Below are 25,753 nucleotides of genomic sequence, written 5' to 3'. Positions count from 1 at the left end.
GTAGTATTATTTAAGTGATAGATACGACCATTCTATTTCAAGTGATCTAGTCCTTTTGTAGGAGAGTTGATAACGAGTGTTAGGACAACAGCACGTGTTACAATTAGTGCTGTAAGAAAAGCTTACTTTAAGTGAACAAAATGTAAAACAAGTTGTTTTTCACTTGATACTTAGTTATTTTTACCATGATTGTTCCAATTGCAGCATCAAATCCAGGCTACAAAGTTGAATGTTTGGCTATTGTATGTTTTTTCTCTCATGTTTTAGTACTGATTCTTGCTTTTCACTATTTTGCAGTCTCACAACTTTGATTTCTCTTGTATGAGAATCTCTGATATCAAGAAAATTGCTTTGAATTCACAAATGTATATTTTTGTAATGTAAGTCTTAGCTGCATGCATCAGTACTTCTTGTACCCTTTTGCTGGGCTTCTCTTTATGATACTTTTGCAGGGACTTGCCTGTATTCATTAGACAGCTCTTAATGAATGCCTTCAAAGTTGGGATTAAAGGGAAAGGAGAAGAGAGGGAAAAAAAAATAACTAGCCCATATTAAAAGAGCAGTTAGGTATGTTGTTTTAGTCATTCAAACTTATATTTAAATTGATAAAGTAATTTTTTATCTTTATTATGTTCCTTTACATTGGGTTTGAAATGGAGCCAGTGTCTGGAGCCAAACCTGCTAGTGCAGTAGTATATCAGAGCTCTAAGCAATTTTTAATGCTTAAGTGTATCCTAAAAAAGAGAAGAGGGGAAGGGAGGAATCTTAAATAATTTGAATTTCTGTACAGACTTTACTCGTTTGTTTCATATTTCCACACAAGCTACTTTAAAATAGCTATAGGCTTAGGAAGAATAGACAACTAGAACACTGACAGTAAGAAAAGCTACTCAACATTTTTCATTCTGTGTATTGTATAGTAGAAATTGAGAAGGAAAAAAACCTGCTAAGGTAACTGTAAGCTGTCTGTGTTGTGGTTTATATTGCTGTAGAGTGGGATGAGGGTGGATTCTGCTGTAGATATAGCACATGAAATAAACAGTTCATTGTATGATAATAAGACATGAGAGATGGTATTGTATGTACCAGTGTCTAGTCTATTCCAAACATACTGAAATGCTTCCTGAGTCATTGACCTACTACATATTCCTGTTCTTGCTGTATTCTACAGGGCCCCATTGCCCTAGCTGGATAATAAAATGCTCTTTGGGTTTTAACTGAAGCCAGGTCCATCCTGCTTTTTCGTGCTTCTGACAGTATTAATTAGATCAACCTTCCTCTAAGAACTATATCAAAATGGTTGTCTTCATGCATTTCTCATTGTTATTCTTCAGTGGGATTGTATTTTGACAGTCAGAGGTTGATTACCAGTTCTGCCAGAGCTTTAAATAAGCTACACTCTGCCTACTGGGCTGGGTCCATCCATAATCACTGACCAAGCAGACTACTGTATGCTTTAAGCCAAACATGAAATTCATATACTGGTCTGCTTCAGAAATAAAACTGGAGGGGTGCAATTTGTCAGCCATGATATGGGAAGAGAAGTGATCACCCTATTAATTCTGTTACATGAATGTTATTAAAAGAAAGAGGAAGTAAGTCTAGCACTCCATTATGCTTTTCAGAAAAGCCTTTCAGATGTGCTGCCGTTTAAAACAAAGGAAAGAAAACACCGCCACTCAACCCATAAAAAAAAGGAGAAATAACAGCCTGAAAACAGTAGTGGTAGTCTGGTGAAGCGTGCTTAAACTGACCAGATCCTTCCCTTAACGTATTGGAATTCTTCCAATTCTTGAAATTCTCCTGTTACACAATCCTTTGGAGAGCCTGGAAAAGAGTGTTCATATATTTCATTGAGTTTATACTTGAAAAAAAAAAAATTCAGGACAGGTCAAATGCTGTCAAGAGTTTTCTCTTTTTTTTGAATGCTCTTGGCAGTTTTTGAGAAGGTAACTATTACCATATTTCAACTCGGAGGATACCTTGTAATAGTGAGGGCAAATCCTCTTCACTTGCAACCATCAATTCAAGGTTGAATAACTTTGTAAACGGTGGATCTTAATTAGAAATTGTTCAATCCAGCATAATGAATGCACAGGAACTTGTGTGTTGAAACACTGCAGTCTGTCTTTTGCAGTAGCCCGTGTTGCATGACTCTAATGTTTTCTTCTGATCTCAACATACCACAAATCCTTTTAATAGATCTTGAGTTGTGGCATCTGTGTGCAGTGCAGTTACGCAAGTGTCCCACAGGGCCAGGCTGCCCTCGCTTGTGGCTGCCATTTTGGATGTGCTGTGTCTGAGGCAAGTTCCCTGTGGTCACTTTGAAAGCATTGTTTTGGCTTACAAATGCACCTTTGGTTATGCAAGCAGTGTAAAGCTATTAATATGTAAACCATTGGCCAGGCTTTCAAAATAACCCTTGGAGTTCTGTCTTTGGATAAATTTTGGAATCATAGTATAATTAAACTTGATTTTAAGTCAGCTTACGAAGAAATATTTGTTCATTTACTAAGACTGATACAAAACTTCGGCTTCTTCTAAGTTTTCCTGTAGAGCATATTTTTCAGAAAGTTAGCTTTTTAAAGATTAAATTCAGAATGTCTGCCATAATAGTTGTTTTCTGATTGTGCAGCAGATTTTGTTTCAGCCTGTGTTTGCATCTGTGTCTGTATGTTTATAATAATATTCAAAAGTAATGTCAAAGTATTACATTTTTAGAATAGCCTTACTTGGTGGTGTGAACACTTGATCGTTCTGGAGAAGTACAGGTTGGTTAAGAAATTTGCCCTCTTCCATTGTCTACTAAAAGAAAAATCCTGTTAGCGTGTGAAGGATATTATCTAACTTTAGATAGATTATTTGTGTGTAAATTATAATTTTCTGAAGATTATATCCCCTACAGATCCACAGTTATCTAATCCATTTTCACTGGGAGATCAAAAATATGCTAGTAGTTGAAGGATAAAACACAGAATGTAGAACTGTTATAGGCTCCTGCGGGCACTCGTGGGAGTGACAGAAAGCTCAAGAACTTTTTATAAGCAGCAGCTGGCTTTAGCCTGGAATGGGTAGGGGAGACAGTCGGTGACAAGTGGTAACCCCCAAGAGTCTGTCTTTGAACCTGTGCTCTTGAGCATCTTTACCAGCTGTGGCCAGCAGAGTGAGGGAAATGATTGTCTTCCTCTACTCTGCGCTAGTGAGGTCCCATCTGGAATACTGCATCCATATCAGGGGGCCCTATCACAAGAAAGATTGGAACTGTTGGAGCAGGTTCAGAGATGAACAGAGGGCTGGAGCACCTCTTCTATGAACAAAGGTCAAGGGAGCTATGCTTGTTCAGTCTGGAGAAGAGGAGGCCCCAAGGAGACATCACTGCAGTCTTTCAGTGTATAAAGGGAGCTTATAGGCAGGAGAGAGACAAATTTTCTACACAGTCTAATACTGGTAGAACAAGGTGTAATGGTTTCAAACTAAAAGGGGAGATTTACATTAAATATAAGGAGAAAATTACTCAGGGGGTGGTGAGGTGGGCTAGAACAGGTTGCCCAGAGAAACTGTGAATGCCCCATCGCTGGAGGTCTTCAGAGTCAGGTTGGATGGAGCCCTGGGCAGCCTGATCTGGTGGGTGGCAGCCCCCATGGCAAGGAGTTTTGTGATTGTATGATTCTGTGATTCTATCCTACTTTGTCTCACGGTCTTCCATTCATTTCAGTTATTTCCTTTCTTAGATTTCTGCAATTCAGAGAGAATTTTAAAGAGAGATCGATTAGAAATCATAGAACATTTATTACTGTCTGTATTATATTGGGTAGAGAAATAAATATATGCAATTGCTACTGTCAGTATGTATTTCCATTTGGACGATGCTTAATCAACACCAGGGGAGATGGATGAAAAAAATGCTAAAGGTCTTTTTATTGCTCTTTCCTTGGGTAGATCACTACAGGCTACAATTTAGAAGATGACCGTTGTGAATGTGTAGCACTTCAAGATTTCAAGGCTGGAGAACAGGTAATGTGAAGTTGTCTTCATAATAATTCTTCCACGAAGTTTTGTGAAAAAACGTACTGGAAGGTGAAGGATACTCTGATAAAGGTGGTCTGTACCAATATTTGTGTAGTAGATAGCTGATTTCAGAGCTTTTAATTAGCTGCAACAGTTTTGCTAATCTACTACTAAAATTTGCACAAAAAATGACACTTGAAAACTCCCTGTAAAATTATAATAGAAGAGTGGTTTGGATTAAGCCCTGCTACAATTGAATTTTATTACCATTAGCTAATTCAGTGTGAAAACACTACCGAGCTAATTAAGTACATGATTTGCAAAATGAAAGATTTTCCATCACCTGGTGCACCCCAATTTTAAGTGGGCATTGATTCCTGATGTTTTTGATAACTACTTGAAATATTTATTCACTGCTGAATGTACTGACCCTGACTTCAGTATTCTAGCAAAGGTTAATAAAAGACTCATATCCAAAGCACCAAAGATAAATATATTTTAGATTTGCAACCTTACTTTATCTGCACTGGCAGGTTGTAGACTCTGAATATGCAGTTGTTTTACTTTTCTTGTTAGTTTCTGAGAGAAGATTAAATGCAGTATACTTGTCAATCATTTTACCCATGTTTCCAATATCATGCTTAGTGATATGAGAATATTATCCTTAATGAGAAGGAGCCTAAAGATATATTCCCTTCCTTTCCCACTCACATTCCTGCATGTGTACACATCTTCATCCTTAAACAGAAAGTAACAAAAATGAGTCTGGTAAAATGCACAGAACAGTTCAGATACCAGTATTCTGTTCAGAACTGCTAAGAAGCAAAAAATGAATGTTCAAACTAAGTCTGTCAAGAGATGCATTGAAGATGGTGGTTCGGGACTGTAGGAAATTCCTGATGGGAGTGTTCTTATGCTGTGTCAGCAGCCAGTATAAACACTCAGTGCTGCTGCACTCCATTTTTCCTACTGTTTGTGTGATAGCAGTCTGCATGGACAAAGAAAAAGACCTTTTTCCTTTAAAACATTCTAAAATGTTTTCTAACTCAATATATCTGAGTTACTACCTTTAAGTGTATCATTTTGCTAGTCTTATGCTTTATAGTCTTTTGATTTTCATTTTCCTTATGTATTGTTACCTTCTTTTTGAACAAAGATATGTATGAATTTTTTAAAGTGTGGCTTTCCAGAGGTATATTTATCCTCATTGCTATGCTGTGTTTCACAGTGATTGTATATTTTTTTGTGTTGATCTTAAAATTTGTTATGGTAGTCAAATATTTGCTGTTTTTCCTATACCAGTATGATGAGTTAAAAGGGGTCCACAGTTTTTTCCAGAAGTGATCCAATTTATAATTTTCCACAGCTGGCAATAGATGTGTTGCATAGCTTTCTGGCTGCTCTCTCAATTTCAATTATAGAGGCTTTCTCTCTTTTTTATTTTATTTCAGTGGTTTCACTTTGCTACTTATTTATTTTTTTAAATCTGTGCAAACTTTAACTGCTATCAGTGTCATTAAAGTGTTTTAATTATGTAATGGTTTAGTCTTTTAATATCGTGTGAAGATGTTATTCCTTACAGTTTTAGTAGGAAAAGTGCACAGTCCCTGCTTTTGCTGCTAAAAAGCGAGGCAGAAGTCCACGGAGTCTTATCAAACACTGGCCTCAAATTCAGGAGCTTCTCGTATGGCCTAATTTGCCTTCTTGTGTAAGAGAATACTGTATAATGTATGCATGACTGTGACAATTTAATATGAGGTATAATGCAGTAGTTTTCAAACTGGACTCCTCAACTAATTGAGCCAGAGTTTCTTCTGTTTGTGCAACATTTCCAATAATCAGGTGGAGATTTGCATTGGCATTTCATTTCCCATGGTTTGCCCAAGCACTTTTTGGAAGGGCCTTCTTGGAGGAGGGGGTTGCTGACCTGACTTAGCCCTTGCATACATAGGCAGGTCATTCATTCCTTATATGCCTGCCTTATTGTGCAATGTCTACTGTAATTAAATATAACATTAAAGCACTTAGTGCTTAGGGCAAATACTTCTAATCTAAAACTGAAAACTAAGAGGTAAATGGCATTGCCAGTGTTGTTGAGCCGTTAAGAGAACATCGTGCTTTTTTCTGTCAGCTAGCCAGGGGTGCAGACTTTCAGATATCCAGAGCATTGCCCTGCCCTAAAGTTAAACAGGTTGTTCTGTAACTGCTGAAACTTTATTTTTTGATTGACAATTCCATTGTCAAGGAAAATGGAAAAATATCCTCTTGATGCAGGAGATTACTATTACTCTGACCTCCTGTCCCATAGACTTCGTACAGCTTAAGAGTTTGTAATGCTGTGGATTACTCTAATAGGTTTTAAATGTATTTTAACCACATTTATTAGCATGATGGCAATCAAAGATTATTAACTACCTGTAAGTATTTTGGGAAAGTCAGTTACTGGGCACAGGAAGCAGATCTCAGTTGAACGCTGTTCCACCATAGGTAACAAACAAAAAAGAAAACTTAATTGAATTTTGCACTTTGCACCAAAATTAATGAGATACAAAAGCACCCATAAGAAAAGAGACTTTGCTTGTCCTGCTTTTCATTTATCCACTTTTAGGTAAACTTTTTTGCAGGTTGAATTTAGGAACAGATCTTTGTGTATGAATTAAAATTGCATTTGCTTTAGATAAAGGGTTTGGAGTGTAGCACGAGAGGAAATATTGGCTTAACATGGAACTGATCTCTCTGTATGATTTACTTTGGTATACCCATGTCTTTAGGTAATATTAAAACCAAGCCAAAGTTGATCCTTCCATGATTCTGTTGTGTTGAACATATGGGGAAAAAATGACCCCAGAAACATCAATATTTTTAATGAGTTGTCCTTATCTCAAAATGTTCTTTGGCTCACGACAGTGTAGGATCTTTGAAAGCTTATTTCTAAATACCAGTGTTTTATGAGATTGTGAGAAACAAAGCAGTTTTTTTTAAAGTATGGAATAAGAATCTTTTCTCTCCTTTTGGTTTCTTAGTTACATGTATATGTTTACTTCTGCCTCTAGACTTTATGAAGTTTATACGTGATATACAGCATTTGAATCAATGCCATCAAACAAAGCATGTTTCTTCATATGACCAAGTATAACTTGTACTGTGAATAGTAACTTTTCCAAGAAATAACTTTCAAATTATGTCAGATTTGTGAACTAATCTTAAGCTTTTTTCCTGTCCCTTCACTTCTCTTTTCATCCTTCTAGATTTACATTTTTTATGGCACTCGGTCAAACGCTGAATTTGTGATCCACAGTGGTTTTTTCTTTGATAATAATTCACATGACAGAGTGAAAATAAAGCTTGGCGTGAGTAAAAGTGACAGGCTGTATGCTATGAAGGCAGAGGTCTTAGCTCGTGCTGGTATCCCAACGTAAGTTAAACACAATGTAGTGTTGTTTTTTACTAAAAAAAAAAAACAAAACCACATTTCTAATGTATATAATGTCCATTAATGCATAGATAAAGCTGTTCTGTGATAGCTTTCTTGTGTCTAATATTTCTCATGTTTGTATAGTAAACTAAAGTTGTTATAATAATATTTACAGAAGTTCTCTGAGCTATATTACCATCTAATTTGGACCATATATAAGGGAAAAAAGTCTTTGCTTTAATAACTATTTGAACAAAAACAGAGAGAGGATTAATTTGAAGTAATCTGTGGTTTTTCTTTCTTTCCTATCCCTCGCAGACGTACTACAATGCTCAGTATGTGAACCACAGCATTTTCCTTTAGTCTTTTCAGTCCAGAGGGTACTGTTAGGAGCAGCAGACATGAAACATTGCATTTTCATGCATTTATTATGAAAACCATATAAAATCACTGTAAGTGTAAAATTGTAGAGATAATTGTTCTTTTCAGATACAGGTTAGAAAAGATTTTCTTCAGTTTAAACTAAGGTTACTTTTGTAACACCGCATTTATTATACTCTTAAAGGTCTTTTTAAATAAGTTCAAAGGTATAACAACAGAACTTGTATTTTCTCTTGTTTGATTGCTTCGTTTGTTAGTTCTAGTGTTTTTGCCTTGCACTCCATTGAACCTCCAATCTCTGCCCAGCTTCTGGCTTTCCTTCGAGTGTTTTGTATGAATGAAGGTAAGATAAAACTATCTTAATTCTTGTTTACAGTTTTGATTTTTTTTGTTTGTTTTTATTATACAGTGGTAGGCATTTATATAAAACATTAAGATAGAAGATCAGAAAAAGGAATATGTTGGAGTTGATGTTACAAGAACAACTGTGAGTCAGTGAGAAACCCAATCTTTGGCAGTGTTGTCTAAAAGAATATTGTAGTAGCATAGACTTTCAGAACTCCTGAAGAGGCAATCCAATAGATATTTCATCTCCCAGGCTGTTGTCGAGTGAATGAGTTTGGAGCTTGATCTTTACTTCTTAGTTTTAAAAATGGTTCACAAAACAAGATGATGTGAGACTTAGGGTTTTACAACACTCTTAAAATCATAGCAGATTAGTCTTTGCTACCTGAATCATTCATGTGCAGAACTGGAACATTTCGTATTGTGTGAAAAATATGGAAGAGAAATTTCAAAGTTGAGTGTTTAAAGTATTTTGAGAATTTATAGTCTAAATTCAAATTATGTACTTAGTGGTTTTTGTTGTGTTCATCTTATGTTGGAGGGATTCACGGGGAAAATAGATACAACGTTTACATGACAGTGAGAGAATTGCCTTGGGGTCAGATATGCTGTACAAATAATAATGATTTAATATCAGTATAAATATTGGTGCTGTTACATTTTTTTGCATGTGTTCTATTTGTTTTCTTTTATAAAAGCTTGCCTTCTTTAGTGTCATAGCTTTGCTGCATCCTGCTTGTCCTTCTTTTAGAACTTTTTAAGAAATTCAAGTAAAGAATCTTGCAGGGGGTTTAATTTTGCCTTGGAAAAGGAAATATAATGAGTGGACATCTTAATTGCGCTTCTCAGATATGACTGTGCTTTGATTACTCGTGTCCCTAATACTTCCTGATAGAACTGGTAAGTTTATTGGGAAACTACGTGCAAGGAGTTATTCCATTAGGAGAAAGATACTGACTTTGGTAATCCTCTTGTAAACAAGTGGAAATTTAAGTACATAGCAATTTATATTGCAGATGTCAGTCATCATTCTGCTGTTTGCAGTGCGTTTTACTTGAAGTTTATGGTGGCTGCTTTGCAGGAGTGAAATTTGGTAATTAGAGATTGATAGAGTAATGCCAAGGAGCTGAGTAAGCATTTTCTACTCTCTGCACGGGTTTTTGATGGGTTTCTCTTTTGTCCAGCCATAGGTAGTTTCTGCTGCTGAAACAGATTTCTGATTATTCTATAATCTAAAAATTGTTAGAAAAAATAATCTGTTACTGTCCGCAATTTTCTCTGCCCTATTCCTTTTATTATCAATAAGTTCATCAAACTCTTTGAAGAATTATTCCTTTCAGTTTAGTTTATTGGTTGTAATACAAAACATCCTATCTCACAGTCAGAATTGCGTTGTGCATGAGATACTAAAATAAACAGATCTTACTTCAGAGTGGAGAAGATCCTCCTTCTCCCCGCAAGACTTCCTGTTGCCTCTTTGAGAAGAATCCTGGAGTCAATCAGCATATTTGATAATTCTCGTTTGAAAGCATTTTTTTGCTTAGCTACTCAAAGCTGTACTCTTGAAGATAAACTTTTCTGCAGTTTGTTAGCTAACAAAGTGAATGACAAGATTGTTTTTAACAGATTGGTTTTATACTTATTGCAGAAGAGCTGAAGGAACACTTGATAGGCGAGCATGCCATTGATAAAATCTTCACTCTGGGGAACTCTGAGTTTCCCATTAGCTGGGACAATGAAGTTAAACTTTGGACATTCCTAGAAGCCAGAGCATCCCTTCTTTTGAAAACCTATAAAACAACGGTGGAGGTAAAATTATTATATGTAACATGAACATCTGAAATAGTTTGTATTACAATCGTAAGAAGAGATATTTTGTCCCCATCTTCTCCTTCCAGACTTTCATCTGAACAGTAGTACATAATTCATTTTGCACTTCTGAAAGTGTGGAAAGATATTTGCATTATCTAAGGAAAATCAAATAAGATTACAAGAAAGAAAATTTTGTTAATGTAATTTTTCTTTCACCAAATAAAGACTACTTGCTTTTTCTCTGCAAGTAAAATTGGGTACCCGTTTCAACTTGTTGTCTGTTAGTTGTATTCTCTAAACTGCAAAGAAACAAACTACAACTGCAGGCATATTTTAATTGAGTGTATATGTTTCATGTGTTTGTGAAGTCTCCTGACTTTGTTTGTTATGCAGGCTGACCTATGTGGAGAAACTTTTGGCTTCTTTATGGATATGTGACAAATTTCACTGGAACTTTATGCAGGCCCCCTCGTTCCTATATGTCTATTTGGATCACTGTCACTTACTGTTAAAGCATAGAGAGAAAAATTAAGGGATTTTCTTCTACTGTTGGTTGTTGATAACAAAAAACCTGCTTTTTCTTTTCTACCAGGATGATAAGTTGTTCTTGGAGACCCACGACCTTACTTCACATGCGACAATGGCTATCAAGCTGCGATTAGGTGAAAAAGAGATCTTGGAGAAGGCAGTGAAGAGTGCTGCTGCTAGCCGGGAGTACTATACCAAACAAATGGCGGATGGAGCTCCACTTCCTAAATACGAAGAGAGCAATATTGCCTTGTTGGAGAATACTGTGGCAGACTCTAGACTCCCTATTGTCTTGAGAAACCTTGACAATGTGGAAGAGCAAGGGGACTTAAAGATTGATGAAGCTATGGATGCAGAAGTCACAGAAAATGGGTTTGTAAATGGTGAAAACTCTCTATTTAATGGGACCAAATCAGAAAGTGAAAGTTTAAATAAAGAGGAAAGCAACAGAGAGACTGAAGATGCCAAAGAATCTTCTTCGGAAAGTACTGATGAGGTTAAAGAATAGTTCTAAAATTTGACTTTCTTGTGAAATTGAATTAGCTGAAGTTTATGAACAGTGCATTTATGTTGGTGTGTTTCTTTGTTAACATTTCTCTTTCTGCAGAGAAAAATGTTTTTGCTGCTTTATATAAAAATGAATTTTTAAGTTATTAAAAAGGTTTAGCACCCCTTTTCAATTAAGATTGCCATCTTGCTTTCAGGCAAAAACTGGGGATAGAGGTGCCTTTGGAAGATTTTGCAGCCCTTTGTTGAACCAAATGTATTTTCTTCCTGGGGAAGAATTAAGCTCTTCTATCTGCTGTGCTTTTGTTGTTCTGTCACTCTGACTACCGAAATTAAAAGCTTGCTCTGCCTCCTGCCAAGAAAGGCAGAAGGCAGGACTGACTCGGTATTCAGCATGAAGGTGGGAGAGCAGTACAGCAGAAAACTGGATAAGATGTTCAGAAACTTGGGAGACTTGTTGAAAACCTGTTTAAAATCAGGTATGCCAGTCCACAAAAAGGTAAGGTGGCAACCTTATGATTGGTAGTTTTAAATGTTGACGAGAATCCAAATTGTATACACTTAAAGTGATCTCTGAAAATTTCAGTTTACTTTGTCTTTGTTTACTGTATAAAAATATCTCATCTTTCTTCTTCAGTCAGAGTTAGGCTGCTACAATACTACATTCACCAACTTTTAAAGGCTGACTTTTTATTTCCAGATGGTACCTGTTGTTATTTACAATGTTGGCAGTGCTACTGGAGAGTTTGAAAGCAGATAGGCCAAGCCACAGCTTTAAAATGTACTGTTCAAAGTGAGGTTGCTTCCCAGCTTCTACAGGTTTTCACAATTAGCTAGAGATTTTCAAAGCTCCACTTTTGACTAAACCATTATTAAAAGGAAAATATGATTAATATTCCTGTCTGCTACTCCTTCATTTCTTTGTTGTTGGATGTAACACTGAATGTGATGTGGTTACTTGATCCTATTCAACTTCATCTGAAGATGCTCATTGACACAGTTTTCTTGAAGGAAATGGCAGGCTAATGTATTTTTTGGCCCAAGTGGAAACCAAAGCCTAGTCTGCAGTATGCTTTGCCATTTATAGTGTGTCTTTCTGATGCACGTTTCTCTGGATACCTCCACAGGTTAACCAGGTTTACTGTCTCCAGCAATTTTGGTCACCGCCGTACAATTTTTAAACTTGTTGAAAACAATACAATCCTACCGTAGTGCAATATCAGGACAAGGGTAATTTCAAGGTCTGATTTTGAAATTACCTGTTTGTTGGAAGGAGAAGAGGGTGGAATATTTTTATTCTGTGAGTGAATGGAGAGGTATATAAAGTGATTTAGTTCTCCTCCCAGTATTAAGGATTTTGTCTTTTACCCGTTTTTCCTTAAAATCAAGATATTGGAAAGAGTAAAGAAGTTTGGACAGCAGTTGAAAGTTCAATAAATGTTGCAAGCTGTTCATTCAAGATCAGTTGCAGTTAAGTGTCTTTTGGCATATAGATAGTTTTATTACATTTTGCTTCTTTCATACAACTTGGAAAATGTGTTTTTGCATAAATTTTTGGTGCAATGCACATAAGTAGTGACTTTCAGGTTGTCATAGCAGTTTTGGTGTTCAGCTAGTATCAGTGTGGAGAAAATTAAAAAAAAAAAATAGTTTTTTAAAAAATATTTCACTAAGAATGGCGTATTGCCATTGCACCTTGGGTATTGCTTTACCACTAACAAGATGCTGGACCAGTATTTTTGTAACTATATGCTGCCTTTGGTAGAATGTCATGAATTGTTGTCTTGACAGTTTAAATGTCATACAGAAGTAGTTACTGATCACTTTTTATTAGGACCAATATTTCATTTCTGTTTCTGCCAGCTACATTGCACAACATTGTAGTAGATACTATGATGAAATCCTGAATCTAGCTTTCCTGAAAATCATAACTGTAATCCGGAATTTACATGCTTTGATTCAATCTGATACACTGTATTTTGTTCCAGTATTTGCTAATAACTATGGCTTAGCAAAGCCTGTGGTCACCACAGGACAGGATGTGTGGGTTTTCTTGAATAAAATATAGTTCTACAATATCTTCCCTAGTGAGAGTGTATTATACAATCAAAATCTGTACCTGCTGCTGACTGCTGTATCTCGTGGGGTATGGGAGGAGGAGTAACTGTCCAAGTACACAGGTGAAGGAAGGTTAAAGGAGAACTATCTGACAATTAAAAGGGGGATTCTAGTGAACAGAAACTGATCTATTAAGCACACAGCCAAATTCTTACTCTTCAGATGTTAGTGTCATTTAGCAAAATGTTGCACACAATAAAAGTAGTGAGTAATCTCATTTTGTAATTTGCATTTCTCCTTTACACGTGTAGCGGTTTCTCAGAACTAACCTAAAGCTTCAGCTTTTGAAAACTGAGGTGGAAACAAAAAAAATTGGCGCTGATGAGCCCTTATTACCATCTGTCATGAAAACAGACCTTTCAAAGCATTTTAAAGTTAACTTTCTTCATAATGTTTGGTTAAGAGGCTGTTCACACTAATCTCAGGCTAAATGCCAAATCTTGCTTCTGTTTAGCTGTCTATGTGAAGTACTCATGCAAGAAAGGCATCGCTTGGATTTCTCAGACTGTTCTCCAAAAACAAAATGGGAGGGGAAAAAATAAACCTTTTGAATTTTGCATGAACCTACCTACTGATGAATCGTTTCCCTAACAACCTGCAACTTCTCTGGCTGTACTGCAGGGTTGTATGCTTCCAGCCCTGTTGTTGAAGTCGTAAAACACACGAAACAGAGCTACAATCTCCTCTTTGAAAAAACAATGTTAAGTGTGTAAATTCAACCATAGGATAAGTGTTGTCGTGAGCGTGAGCATCTTAGCCATAAAACTTGGGTATATCGATGGCATGCTGAAAGGTTGAAGTTTCACATTCTGCTTCTCTCTAATTTGTATGTTTAGAAACTATGTAATACATGCGGCTGCCAGTTCTTACCTTATAAAAAGATGTGAAGAAATGACAAAACATTGCAATTTGAAGCGTTTCAATCTGATGCATTGAAGTTGCTCCCCCAAATCCGCTTCTCTTTCCTGGTTTTATGAACTGAAAGTGAGTTTTTGGTGTTCCTCATACTCTGTGCCAAACAGGAGCGTTTAGACAAAACACTGCTCTACCAAACACTCAGACAAAGCAGCATCCAATCCTTTTCTCCAGACTTCTAATCCATGTTGAAGTCAGATGTGATCACATGACTGTCACATCATTACATCCGCTTCCTTCGTCAGGTGCCTTACTGCACCAAGTGCAGCATGGAAATTGGTGACTCGCTGTTTTTTGCATTTCTCTGGTGTCCACATCTATTTCCTAGCAAGTGCAGCAGGCTTGGAAATTGCGCGAGATTTGTGTTTAAAATAAGATAAAAATCTCAGTTGTACTTTTGGGGAAAAGGCAAAACATAAACGGATGATGGATTCTTTTGGGTTTAGTCTCTCCTTAAATTCACTGAAATATTCAGCACATCTCACAACTGAAAGGATAGCAGCTATGAAGTTAGTGTAAATGGCACAAACTTCAGCTTTAGTGATACAAGTAAAATCTATTTCTGTGAACTCATTTAGTGAAAAACACAACAACACTCACATTTTCCTAAATACCATATTGCCTGTCCTGTGGCACCAAACACAAACCAAAGCACCTATTTTTTTTACTTTTTTTATTTTTCTTCCTTAGCCCTCTGCTGAATATAAATGCTCTAGTATTCGTTCTCCTGGATTATCTGTAAGAGTTTAAAGTACGACCAAATAAGTTGTTTTGTAGCAGCATATATTGGTTGTGATCCTTGGCTGCTCAAGGAGAGCTGCTTGGTGCTGGGGCTACAGGGGGGGTTTGTGTGTCCCTTCTGGGAGCATTGCTCAGAGCCACAGGAAGCAACATTGAAATCCATGGCAGTGCTGTGTTCAGGACAGTCACCTGGACGATGATGTACTCATATTTTTGCATAAATTACCGCTTCGTTGCATGAAGGTGATCGAGCACGGCTTTGAACCTGAGTGTTTGGTGTTCCAGGCCAACCCTTGTGTTCACTGTGCTAGAACTCATTTCTTTTTTGTTTCTGTTTTTCAAAGATCTGAGGTCTGTCCCACACAACATACAGGTTTTTTTGTTGTTGTTTTGTTTTGTTTTGTTTTGTTTTTTGGAACTTTGCGATTTTGGATAATCATTTTCTCATTCTGTTCAGACAGAAAAATAAGGACTGCTGACCACTGCAACTGGTGCCTTCAAGCAGTTTAACTTGGATTTCAGTGGAGTAGATCTGCAGCCCATTGAGACTTTTCTCTGCTTCTTCAGAAAGTTGTTGAAAATCTGCATGAGAACAGGGAATAAAATCCCACTCCTGTTTCCCAGCTGAATTGCCATTATTTATGCACAGATCGGGACACCAGCAGACTCAGATAACTGAACTTAAACGTTTAACATTCTTTTTAATATTAAGCATATATCACTCTTGAAAAATGGGTGAGCTTGAAGCCCTGAACACGACTCATTTGTCCTCCAAACAGGGACAAGGGGGGGTTGCCCATCTCATCCCATTCTGGTTTCTTTGTGAGCCAGCTGACAGCAGCTGGGTTCCTGCATTGTTGCACTTGCAGGTGTTACGTGCTTTTTCTGCTGCTTTGCACCAGGCTGGAGTCACCTTTCTGTTCTATAGAGGCACTACTGTCCAGAGGAGAAATCTTTGCTGTCCCCACCAACCTATCCCTGTACGAGTCCATAGCTTTTGTGTTGTGCTGTTGTTTAACGTGGATCTGTGCGGAGTATTTTTTTTTTTAACTTTCTTTTTGTGGTTACTGTTTGACTTAATCATTCTGCAATTTGTTGTCACTTTTACAAAAAGTGACTCTGTTTCTTCTCTGTAAGACAAAATTGGGAGCTATGTAGGTGTCATGTATCAGGCAAATTCATTTCCCTTTGCTTTATTCTTCCTTGGTTCACCACATTCACCACTGCTGGCAACTCAGCCAAAGCCTAATTTTAGCACTAAGGAGATGTGTTATATACAGATTTGTGGTCCAAAGGTAGGAATAACGTGCTTTGAAACTGAATCCCTGTACAGAAGCGAGCATTCACAAACAGCCTCATATGAACTGCAAAGGAATTTTTAGATTAACTTGAATATCTGTAAGAGAGCCATACTGCCTTGCAGCAATTAATTCAAGTGATTGGATGCTAGGAATGGTTTATTATAATTGCACACAGGTAGTAATTTATTAGGGTGGCTGTTTCTTTTGGCATATGTCAAGAAGGTCAGAGTTTAAACTTTTTTGGACATTAACCTAGTCTTCTGAAACTCTGAAGTTCCACTTTTTGGTCATTAATTTCATACATGCTGAGATTGTGACAATTAACCCACTTAATAAAGGTCAAGCTTCAATTTTTTCCAATTTCTGGAACACTTAACTTTATTCCTTCTTGAAAATGGGCAGATACAGAATGATAAATAGTTATTAAATGAGAAGGAAGATGTAGTTCTGCTGTCAAGATACCATTGAAAGGCTAGTAACAAAAGGACCAGAACCAGTGTGTTTGAAGTAAAAGGAATAGCCTAAGACTACAGGAGAATGAAATAGGAAAGTACAGATCATAGCAAGCTGTTTAAAACGTTTCCACTAGCATTCCCGTTAGCTTGCTCTACCTTAGCTTCCAATTATGCAAATACATAATTTGTCCCTTTAAGTTTTTCATGTATACATATGAGGTTTCCTACAGCTGTAAAGCAGCATCTAACCACAGCTGAGAGGCATAAACCAGCAAAGTGAGTAAGAAAACAGGGTTGGTGTTTTCAGCTGACCAAAGCCTTGTTATACTGCATTTCACTGATACCTGGATCTCAGGGAGCTGCAAGATTAGACAGGAATAAATGCTTGGTTCTGTGTCGTGGATCATTTCTTAAAAGACACATAGGTTTGTTGTTTTCTTAAGCAAGCTATCACTTGAAAATCAGTACTGACATATATTGTAATTTCTGACTCCTCTGCAAAGTACCCATCAACAAGCATATTTATTAATTTTAAATTGCACCATCCACTGAGAAATCAAAGTAGTCATTCTGTAAGTTAATACAGTCAATGCATCGTTAGGATTAGGTCAGTGCCGAGTGATTTTTGGAAGCCTACTTTTTACATACGTGTTCACCTGCTTTTAAGGTATTGACTAATACCTCTGGAGTGCTCCCACAGCGGTTTTGTAGGTTGATGCTGAACAGTTTAATACAGGTACAGCCACCAAATCTCTCGGAGAATAAGAAGCTCTGTGTTGAAAATAGTCTGTTTCCTCTATAATTGTTTTTCTTGAAGAAGTCCTATTGCCCAAACCTTATAAGTGGAGATGGTGTTCTCCTCAATTCTCAGTCTGCTTGTAGAAAAACAAAGTGTGGAGGTGCGCAGTATCCAGCACGTGTACCAATGTGACTGCACAACATTTGTATTCTAATATCATCGTAAGAAGAAATTGTTTCCTCTGGAAAAAAAAAAAAAAAGATGTAGTTCATGATTTTAAAATACTCACATGCGTTTTGACACTGCTGTGGCTTACTTTCCATGCGAGAGGTCTGGTTGTTGCTTTAAAAACTTGTGCTGTCCCCGGTGGCCTCTATAGACACAGACACATGTGCTTTAGGTACTCTGCCCTTCTCCCGCTGAGAGCAGTTATCAGCCCGTGCTAATATTGCTAAATGCTCACTGTTTAGTAGCAATATGTGTGGGCCAGATGATTTATAGCCACTTGATTCGAAGGATTTTCAGCTAAAGCCAAGTATTTCAAATGATCGAACATCACCCTCCATGAGAAGCATATTTACAGCACCATTGTAGTTTTTCAGCTTACTCTTAGCAAAGTATTTTAATCTTTTCTTCAGATTTTACTTTTGTGATTAAAAAGCACTTTTTAAAGAAGTGGGGACCAGCAGGTAGAACTTCAGCCCCAGAATGATGTGCAGTCCTGAGGTGAGTCTCGGGATTTTGCGTCACAAGATCTTGCATTTTCCACTTCTTTCTCTTTATTAAGACAGCTATTTTCATTGTCCATATTGGGCAACAAAATAAAAATAGGCTGGTTTTGTATCTTGTCAGGATGAAGTGAGAAGTATGTTTATCTTTTTTTATTTTCTTGAATATCAAAACAAGGCAAGTTTATTTGGGAACCAGAATTTTATTGCTTCATGTATATTTGCACCACGCAGTGAAAGCATTCACTTTCATGGCACGTTTTCTCCCAGTGATTTCCAAATGCCTCGCAGCTCTCAGAAAGCTGAATTTTTGCAGTACTTTTCTGAGATGAAGGAGCATTATGATGTTTTCTGACATGAAGAAGGGGCTGCAATAGGATGCCAGAGCCTGAATCTGTGGTTCTGGTGACAAGAGATGCCTTTGTTAAATGCTTTCAGAATCATGAGAAATGGTACCATGAACAAACTACGAGACTATTTCTAGAAAAATATGTGCCTGCTACCTGTTCGTAACAAATATTTGCTATAATCAGCAGTTCATCCTTAGAAATAGATCACTATTGATTTTCTCCACAGTCATAGGTGAGGGGAAGAAAGTAATGCTGTAACAACAGTGCTTAGCCAGTCCCCGTGTCAGGGAGGCATTTGTGACTGTAAATGCACTCGTCCTGACTGTTATTTTCTCTCTAGGTTTGGTGACAGCAAATGCAAATAGAATATTAGCACTCAAAACTCTGAAGAGGACATGGTGGTGCAGTCTGGTCATCCTATTTCCTAGAGATGCAGAGAGTCAATATAGGCAACAAAGTCAAGATGGAGCTTCTGTATGAGTGAGCCTCAAAGGCTTGTTCAGTTGCGACACAGATCCAGGAAATAGTGGAAGGTGCTGTAGGGAAAGACGCAGCTGGTTGATGTTGTCGCAAAATGTTCTGCTGGGAAGGAGTTGGTCTAAACTGCACCTATCTGCAGGAGAGGGTGAGTTTCAGCGTGCCTTCCTTATGTAGAAAAGCCCTGAAAACACTGGATCTGCCAAAGCACACCTCTATTTTGACGTTTCAAGGCTGATTTACTGATGAAACAAAACTTGGGCAGTTGCACCATCCTTTCACATTCCCCTGCACATGACTTGGGTTTTCCTTGGGTGACTTAAGAATCTGTTGCTTTGCTTCAAATGATGGAAGTCTCTGAGACTGCTTTCACTGCACTGCACGATGGAATTTCATGAAAATCACCACTCAGTTAGTGCCCTGCTTTAGTGGCAGTCCTGCCTTGCAAATTTGCACGTTATTAGCCTACAGAAAGTCCATGTGGAGACAGCTCCTACTGCAATCCATTGTCAACCAAGCAATCCGAAGACTGTGCCTCTTTGTTTACAAAGCTATCCTTTTAAATTTAAAGACAACAAACTACCCTCTGAATTTGGTTTGAGAATCTGTTTAGGAGTGCAAGGTAACAAGGTTTTAATACATTTCGACGTATTTTTTGGAATGTTGAAACAAAGCTCCCAGTGGTCCATATCTTAATTCTAGAGGGTTTTGTTTGTTTGTTTGTTTGTTTGTTTGTTTTCCAATAATGCAAATGGTCAATTTTGCTGCAATTTGAAGAACAAATTTGGATTGAGATGGAAATATCATTTTTTAGGGGGTCCTGACTCAGGCTCATTTCCTTTTCTCTGAATAGAAGGGCAAAGGGCCGTCTCTTATAACCTAGAAGGCAGGAAACCTTGAACTGACACTGTGCACTATAAAACAAGAAGCACAAAACAAGAAGCCCACCACTCAGGAGGAGTCTACAAAGTCAAAACATTGATCTTACTATCTCAGATTGCTGTTAAAGGAAATAAATATACAAAATCAAGAAGATAATTAGCCCTCAGTCCAAGATCTACAAGCAGATTCAAATTGAGAGAGGGAGGTACAAACTTATCCCAGGGCAGGTAATTACACAGTTGTCTAAGGAAATAGGTTTTTGCATTGCTTTTGATGCCTTTTCTATGCGTGGTAGAATGGAAGTTCAGTGGTCTGAGCTGGATTTCCTGCATTCCTCATAAGACCTGTTAGACTGAGTCCTTGATAACAGCCTCATCAGTTTGGCAATACAGAGCTTGAGGAAGTGTGCATAAGTTTCTCTTCTATTTTGTTTTATTTGACAAACTTTTTTTTGAAGATCAGAGCATACTTACAATTTTTATAGGACTACTAAATCATTAAAACTTATTGCATATGGTTATAAATGACTTTTGTGTAGTCTGCTTCGTTTTTTTTTCATATGTTGGGTTTATGCCAGGTAAATGGAATAAATGCAGGCTTATGTCTCCTATCCAGTCCTTGCTATCCCCATGAGCACTTTCTGGCAAATTGAGTTCTTTCTACCACTTGAAATAGCCAGTAAATGAGGTCCATATATTTTTCACCTTTCTAAACTTCTTGGTCTAGTTACAAATCAAACTAGGGCACTTCGGTGGCGTACCAGCCCCAGAGAGTTTGATGCAGCTGTCCATCATCTTCAGCCTTCATGGACTCCTAGAGAGTCTGGCTGCTTTGGTCAGTTGACTTTGGCTGTAAGATCTTGCTAGTTACTAACAAGGAGAAAAACATGCATAGAGCAGGTGCCACTGAGTTGTCTCAATAGTAATGAGTCAGTCCTAATAAGTCTAAGAATCTGAAATGTGTCAATTTTACTATATGTTTAGATGTGTTTTTTCTTATTTTTAACATGTTTCATACATTCAATATATCCAAAGATAGCTGTGCCCTTTCTGATAAGGGCTTAAATACAGTACTTACTGGAACGAGATCTCATTTTGCTCCATTTCAAAACAAGTACGAGTGCTTTAGGGATCATGAGAAGTCTGTAAAAGCATCTACCTCCCAAGCTAACAAACCAGCCACAGAACAGAGAGAGAATACCATAGTTTGCACTCAGGGTTACTGAAGTACAAAGTGTTGGCATTCTGAGTGCCTATTTTCTTTGTCAAGCACAGTGAAAGAGTCTGGAGCAATGGTCTTTGCTGTCCTTCTTTCTACTTTTATCAGTGTGCAGAGAGAACATCCAGAGTAGGCAGCAAAGATAAATGAATGGAGGGAGAGGAGCATGTGAAGTTTGAGGCAAATTGTAAATGAAGTAGGGTCAGATGCCTTTAAGAGCTTGGATGGAACTCCTGTTTGAAGTCCACCTTGGGTGTGTATTCGGACGGAAGGCAGGTGAGTGCCTCTGGATAAGATCCACCTTTTTAAAAGTCCAGAAAGCATCTGCTGCACTATAAATGCAGCTAATGGCAAATAAGTGACATTGCAAAGATCACAAAGCTCAGCTGAGTACTCATTGCTGCTGGCTACAGAATGAACAGTCCTTGTTGCATCGTTCTCCAGAACTCTAGGCAGAGTTTCAGACATTGTACTGACTCTGTTCTGGTTCAGACAGGTCATACATTTCATTAGTAGGCCTAAGATCTGAATCTCAGGTCAAAATCTCAGACACAGACTCCAGATTACCAGTTCAGCTCACAGCAGAGAACAAGTACCTCTTCTTCTGAAGTGCCCAACCTCAGACACAACCAAGCTATGCTCCCAGGGCAGGTGCACCCCTGCTTTCAACACAAGTAGAACATTTTTCCAAAGCACCGTTTTCCCAAAAATAATAATAATAAAAGGATCTGACCATATCCTGTGCCCTTTGATGAGCTGAAAAATAAAACAGTTCTGGTTCACAAGCTGTTCTGTTGCTTTTCTGACTGCATCTCAACAGCCAGTGGCTGGTGCCACTGTCAGTACGCTGTTTCTTAATTCTTTTTCTTTCACTTCATGCTTATCTCACTTTAGAGAGTGTGAAATTTTTCAGTTCATTATGTTCTGAACCGTTATTTAATTGAAGCCCCTAATGTTCAGTCAGTACACATTGCACACAGTCATTTAAAATATTCCAGCAGTGCACAATTTTTTATAAGTGGCTCAATTGGAAGTGATCAAGGTTTGAAACTATAAAGCCTCTGCTGTGGAAATGTGAAGTGCTGCTCTCAATAATTTCAAATTGCTTCCTAAGCAGGCCCTGTATTCTGCCTGTCTTAAGTTGTACCATAATTTCTCAACACGCTCTATGTCCTGAACCTCCACATAACGTCTCGCACAGAAAGGATCAAGTTGCAGGATTGTTGGTGCACACTTGCTGAGGACTCTGGTGAGAAGCCCTCCTCTCTGAACAAAGATGCTGGGTGGGAGATTTTTGTTTCCCTCACCACACCTTGTCTAGAAGTATTGGAATAGTGCTTGCCCTTTCCTTTGCATGGTGTCTGCCATGGTTGCAGCTTTGTCCTCAGTTCCATGAGATCACGTATGTGACTGAGGTAAGTGTGCAGCATCTAAATGGATTTGTCCCAGTAAAGCATGCTGAGATTGCAGCTGTAAGGTACCCTAGAAGAAATAAGGTGAACCATGGTATCAAGGTCTTTGGCATCAGATCCCAACCAACTGCAGCTTTGCTTTCCAGCTGAAAGTGATGATGAAGAGGCCCTCCTGCCAAGGGGCTAGGTGCAGCAATGCCACTACTTAAAGCTCAGTCTGCTTGTGTTCTGAACATGTCTGCATTTTGTGACAACGTAGGCTGTAAGTTTTTTTTCTTCAATTTCCCACAAATTGAATGATTTTAATGATTAAAGGAATGGTGTTGTCACTTTTTGCAAGGCAGATTCCACCCAGCAAAAGAAAAGCTATACTTGGGAAGGAGAAAATGAAGCTCACCACCTCCTTTCTCCTGCTGCTTGGTGTAAAATGATTCTCAGAGACTGCTAGCTGTCTGCAGTGGTTGGGTAGGCCAGTGACAGAGGTGGACAGCACTGTGGGCCATTCACAGAAGTGTCACCATCACTTTTCAGTGATAAAACTTAACACTGAAGATGAGTCAGAGATTCAGTTTTATTGAAAATGCTCGGTAATCTCTAGTAATGACCTAGTCCAACTAAAGAACAAGCACTCGTTAAAGGTCATTTATCTGAGCAGAGAAGAGTGTTCATTTTCCAAGTGCTGTCATCTTCTACTTTAATTAATATCAACCGTGTATGCTGTTGGCAGTGGCTTCAATATTGTAGTATGGGAGGACTGGACTTTCAGTGACATTTTTAATGAAAAAATGTAAATCATCTCTCACAAGTGCTGTAATTGAGCTGTTCATTAGCTAACCAAGGATTGCAGAGGAACACCTACAGAAATAAGCTGAACTCTATGAATCCTGGATAATTTTGTGGGACTGAGAGGCCTTACAGATGCAGCCCGATAAGTTGCTGTCATCTAGGGATATGTTCAGGAGGCCATTTTGGCTCCTCCTTGTGGCCCAGATAGCCAAAAAGATTCCAAAAAAAGAGATGAAGCACAAGAAAATGGCATCTACATTCCTGATGTTTAATGGAGATATAGGACAAGTAGCTCAGGAACCTGCAGATTTGGGAGAATGGCTTTCATGAAGATCCTTATCTTGATCCTTTAAAGAGATTGATGAAAGCTCTGAAGCACAAGGTAGAAGGTTTTATTTTCTTTCTAGAATGCATTAGGAATAAAAATTCCAACACTAGACTTATACCCTGAGGCTGGAAGGGACCACTAGTTGACTGACCCTTATCTCCTGTGTGTCCACAATCCACTAAATGGCATTCAGTTATTTGGTATTTATGAATAATGTGCACTTGGAAAAACAAAGACACCCAGTGTAGATGAAAAGACAGGAAGAGATGGTGATTCCATTGGTATTCTTGGCAACTTTTCTCAATGTTTGATCACTCTCATTTTCAAAATAATATTTGCCTAATGCTTCAAGTCATAGTGTTTTTTTCTGTAGTGCTTTGTTTTGCTGGATGCAAAAGCTCCCTCTAGTCACTAGAAATTTCCCTCTGTGAATAGGCTTGTACACAATGGTAAAGTTACCTCCCAGGATTCTTCCTTTGATGAGGCAAGCCTCACAATGTAAGCTGTTTCCTCCAAATTGAGAATTATTTTGGGGTGTCATCTCTTTGTTCTACTAATTTTTTTTAGCATTCTTTGAAGATTCCTCCATTGGAATATATGGTAGTTTATAGTAGTAGTGAAGTTTTAATTATCATTTTGCCTGGTCAAACCTCAAATTTTTTTGATAGTCCTCTTAGTCTCAGTGCTTCTCTCCTACTGAGTTCCTTGCTCACCATTTGAACCATTATTAACAATGTCACTAGTTCTGTAGTCCATAGGTGGAACCTGTATTCTGGTTTCTAGAAATCTGGCTTTGAATTCAGTTAAGTAGTTCTTAGTGTTCATGATCTCATTTAGCAGTTGGTCTGGTAAGTGAGAGAAAGCACCACAGTAGTCTTAATTTTAATGCCTGGTGTTATTATTTCTTCCTCAATTCTTGTTCTGATTGACATTCTTATTTCTGTAAGTCCAGTGTTGCTTGCTTGGTTGGTGGTGGTGATTAGGGGAATTTTTAAATTTTTTTTAATCTAAGTTTGTGTACTGCATGCCATCTCTGACAAGAAGCTTTATAGTCAAGTTTAATGTCTTGTAGAATATTTTTACTACCATAGATAAAAATAGGGACATTCTCCAGTACATTTTTTTGGAACAGATATTGCTAAACTCCACACTTTTCAAATGTAGACATAATTTTAGAAAACTGTAGAAAAACAACAGTGCAGAACCACTTGAAATGTTTGTGAAGTTCAGTTCCGTATTCAATTCTCTTGATCGTGGCTTGAATCAAAACTTGTCTCTCTAAGTACCTTTACTTTTCACAGAGGACATGAACTGCACAGCATTGGAGTTTACAGGTTTTGTTAAATATGTTCATGCTCAGCAGTTAGTAAGTACACCATTCCCTAAGGAAGAACATGAATTGTCTGTGCTAGGCAATTCCTGATAGATGTATGTCCTGGAAGTGGTCTAAAATGAAAGTCTTTGCTAAGTCAACCTGTGTCATCATAGAGACGTTTGCAAGCTGTGTCAGAGCTGTGGGTTATCATGTCCATCACCAGGAACTTGTGGAAGGGCGTTAGGAGCTCATCACCTTAAATTGCTTCTGAAAGTGAAGGACTGAAGTTGCATTGCATAAGCAGTCCCTGTGGGTGGGAAATGGGTGGACAGCAGGGAGAGGAGAATAGGAAGGCTCTCAGAATTTGGAAATTCTGTTTTCTGTCAGTGTTACAGAACATTTGGATGAATTTTAAACATATCTTTTCATTTTTTTCCTGAAAATAACTTAGTTTGGATTATTATCCACCTTCTCTTAGCTATGCATTTCCAGTACTTTCTGATGGATTGTGAAATGAACAGAAAGTAGGGTTAGGCTCTGACCATCTCTATTGAAGTCATGTCCATCTCATCTCATCTCATCCACATGCAGTTTCGCATTAGCCCAGTGGAAAATCTAACTAACTGCCTGACTCACTGTATCAAAGCTTGCCTTCAGAGACCATGGCCCCAGTTGACCTAAAGTCAAACATGAGGGGGATCTATTCTGAGTGTGGTGTTGTCAAACCGTGAAAGGAAGCAGAGGCAGAGTCCTGCCACCCCTCTCCATCCCAAGCCATGCTTTTCATCTCCTCTGTTATTGAGGAATTTTTTTTTTCAATCCCTCCTGCAATTTCTTCCAGCTACCCAGTTGCGTACGTGCTGTCACTGATGCTATAACCTGTGTCCTTCACACGTCCCACACATAATCCAAACACAAGAAAAAGAACCAAGGTGATTTAAAAATGTGAAGTATCTCTTGTTTTTTCATCCATGTGATGCATGTTTTTTACG

At 38.0% G+C, this 25,753-nt stretch overlaps 1 protein-coding gene across 1 annotated transcript in view; it reads left to right on the top strand.

Annotated features, from left to right (window-relative positions):
* The window catches only part of SETD3 (SET domain containing 3, actin histidine methyltransferase), a 37,650-nt gene extending 24,576 nt beyond the window's left edge, over positions 1-13,074 (top strand). The window contains exons 8-12 of the mRNA XM_003206713.4: positions 3,940-4,014; positions 7,257-7,423; positions 8,062-8,147; positions 9,798-9,958; positions 10,554-13,074. Coding sequence (XP_003206761.2) covers positions 3,940-4,014; positions 7,257-7,423; positions 8,062-8,147; positions 9,798-9,958; positions 10,554-10,997 — 933 coding nt within the window. The 3' untranslated portion in view covers positions 10,998-13,074. The remainder of the gene's footprint in view (positions 1-3,939; positions 4,015-7,256; positions 7,424-8,061; positions 8,148-9,797; positions 9,959-10,553) is intronic.
* The last annotated feature ends 12,679 nt before the right edge of the window (positions 13,075-25,753 follow it).

The sequence above is a fragment of the Meleagris gallopavo genome, chromosome 5, assembly GCF_000146605.3.
Source record: "Meleagris gallopavo isolate NT-WF06-2002-E0010 breed Aviagen turkey brand Nicholas breeding stock chromosome 5, Turkey_5.1, whole genome shotgun sequence".
Taxonomy (NCBI): Eukaryota; Metazoa; Chordata; class Aves; order Galliformes; family Phasianidae; genus Meleagris; species Meleagris gallopavo.
Note: the sequence above shows the minus strand (reverse complement) of the source record. Positions and strands in the feature narration are given on the sequence as shown.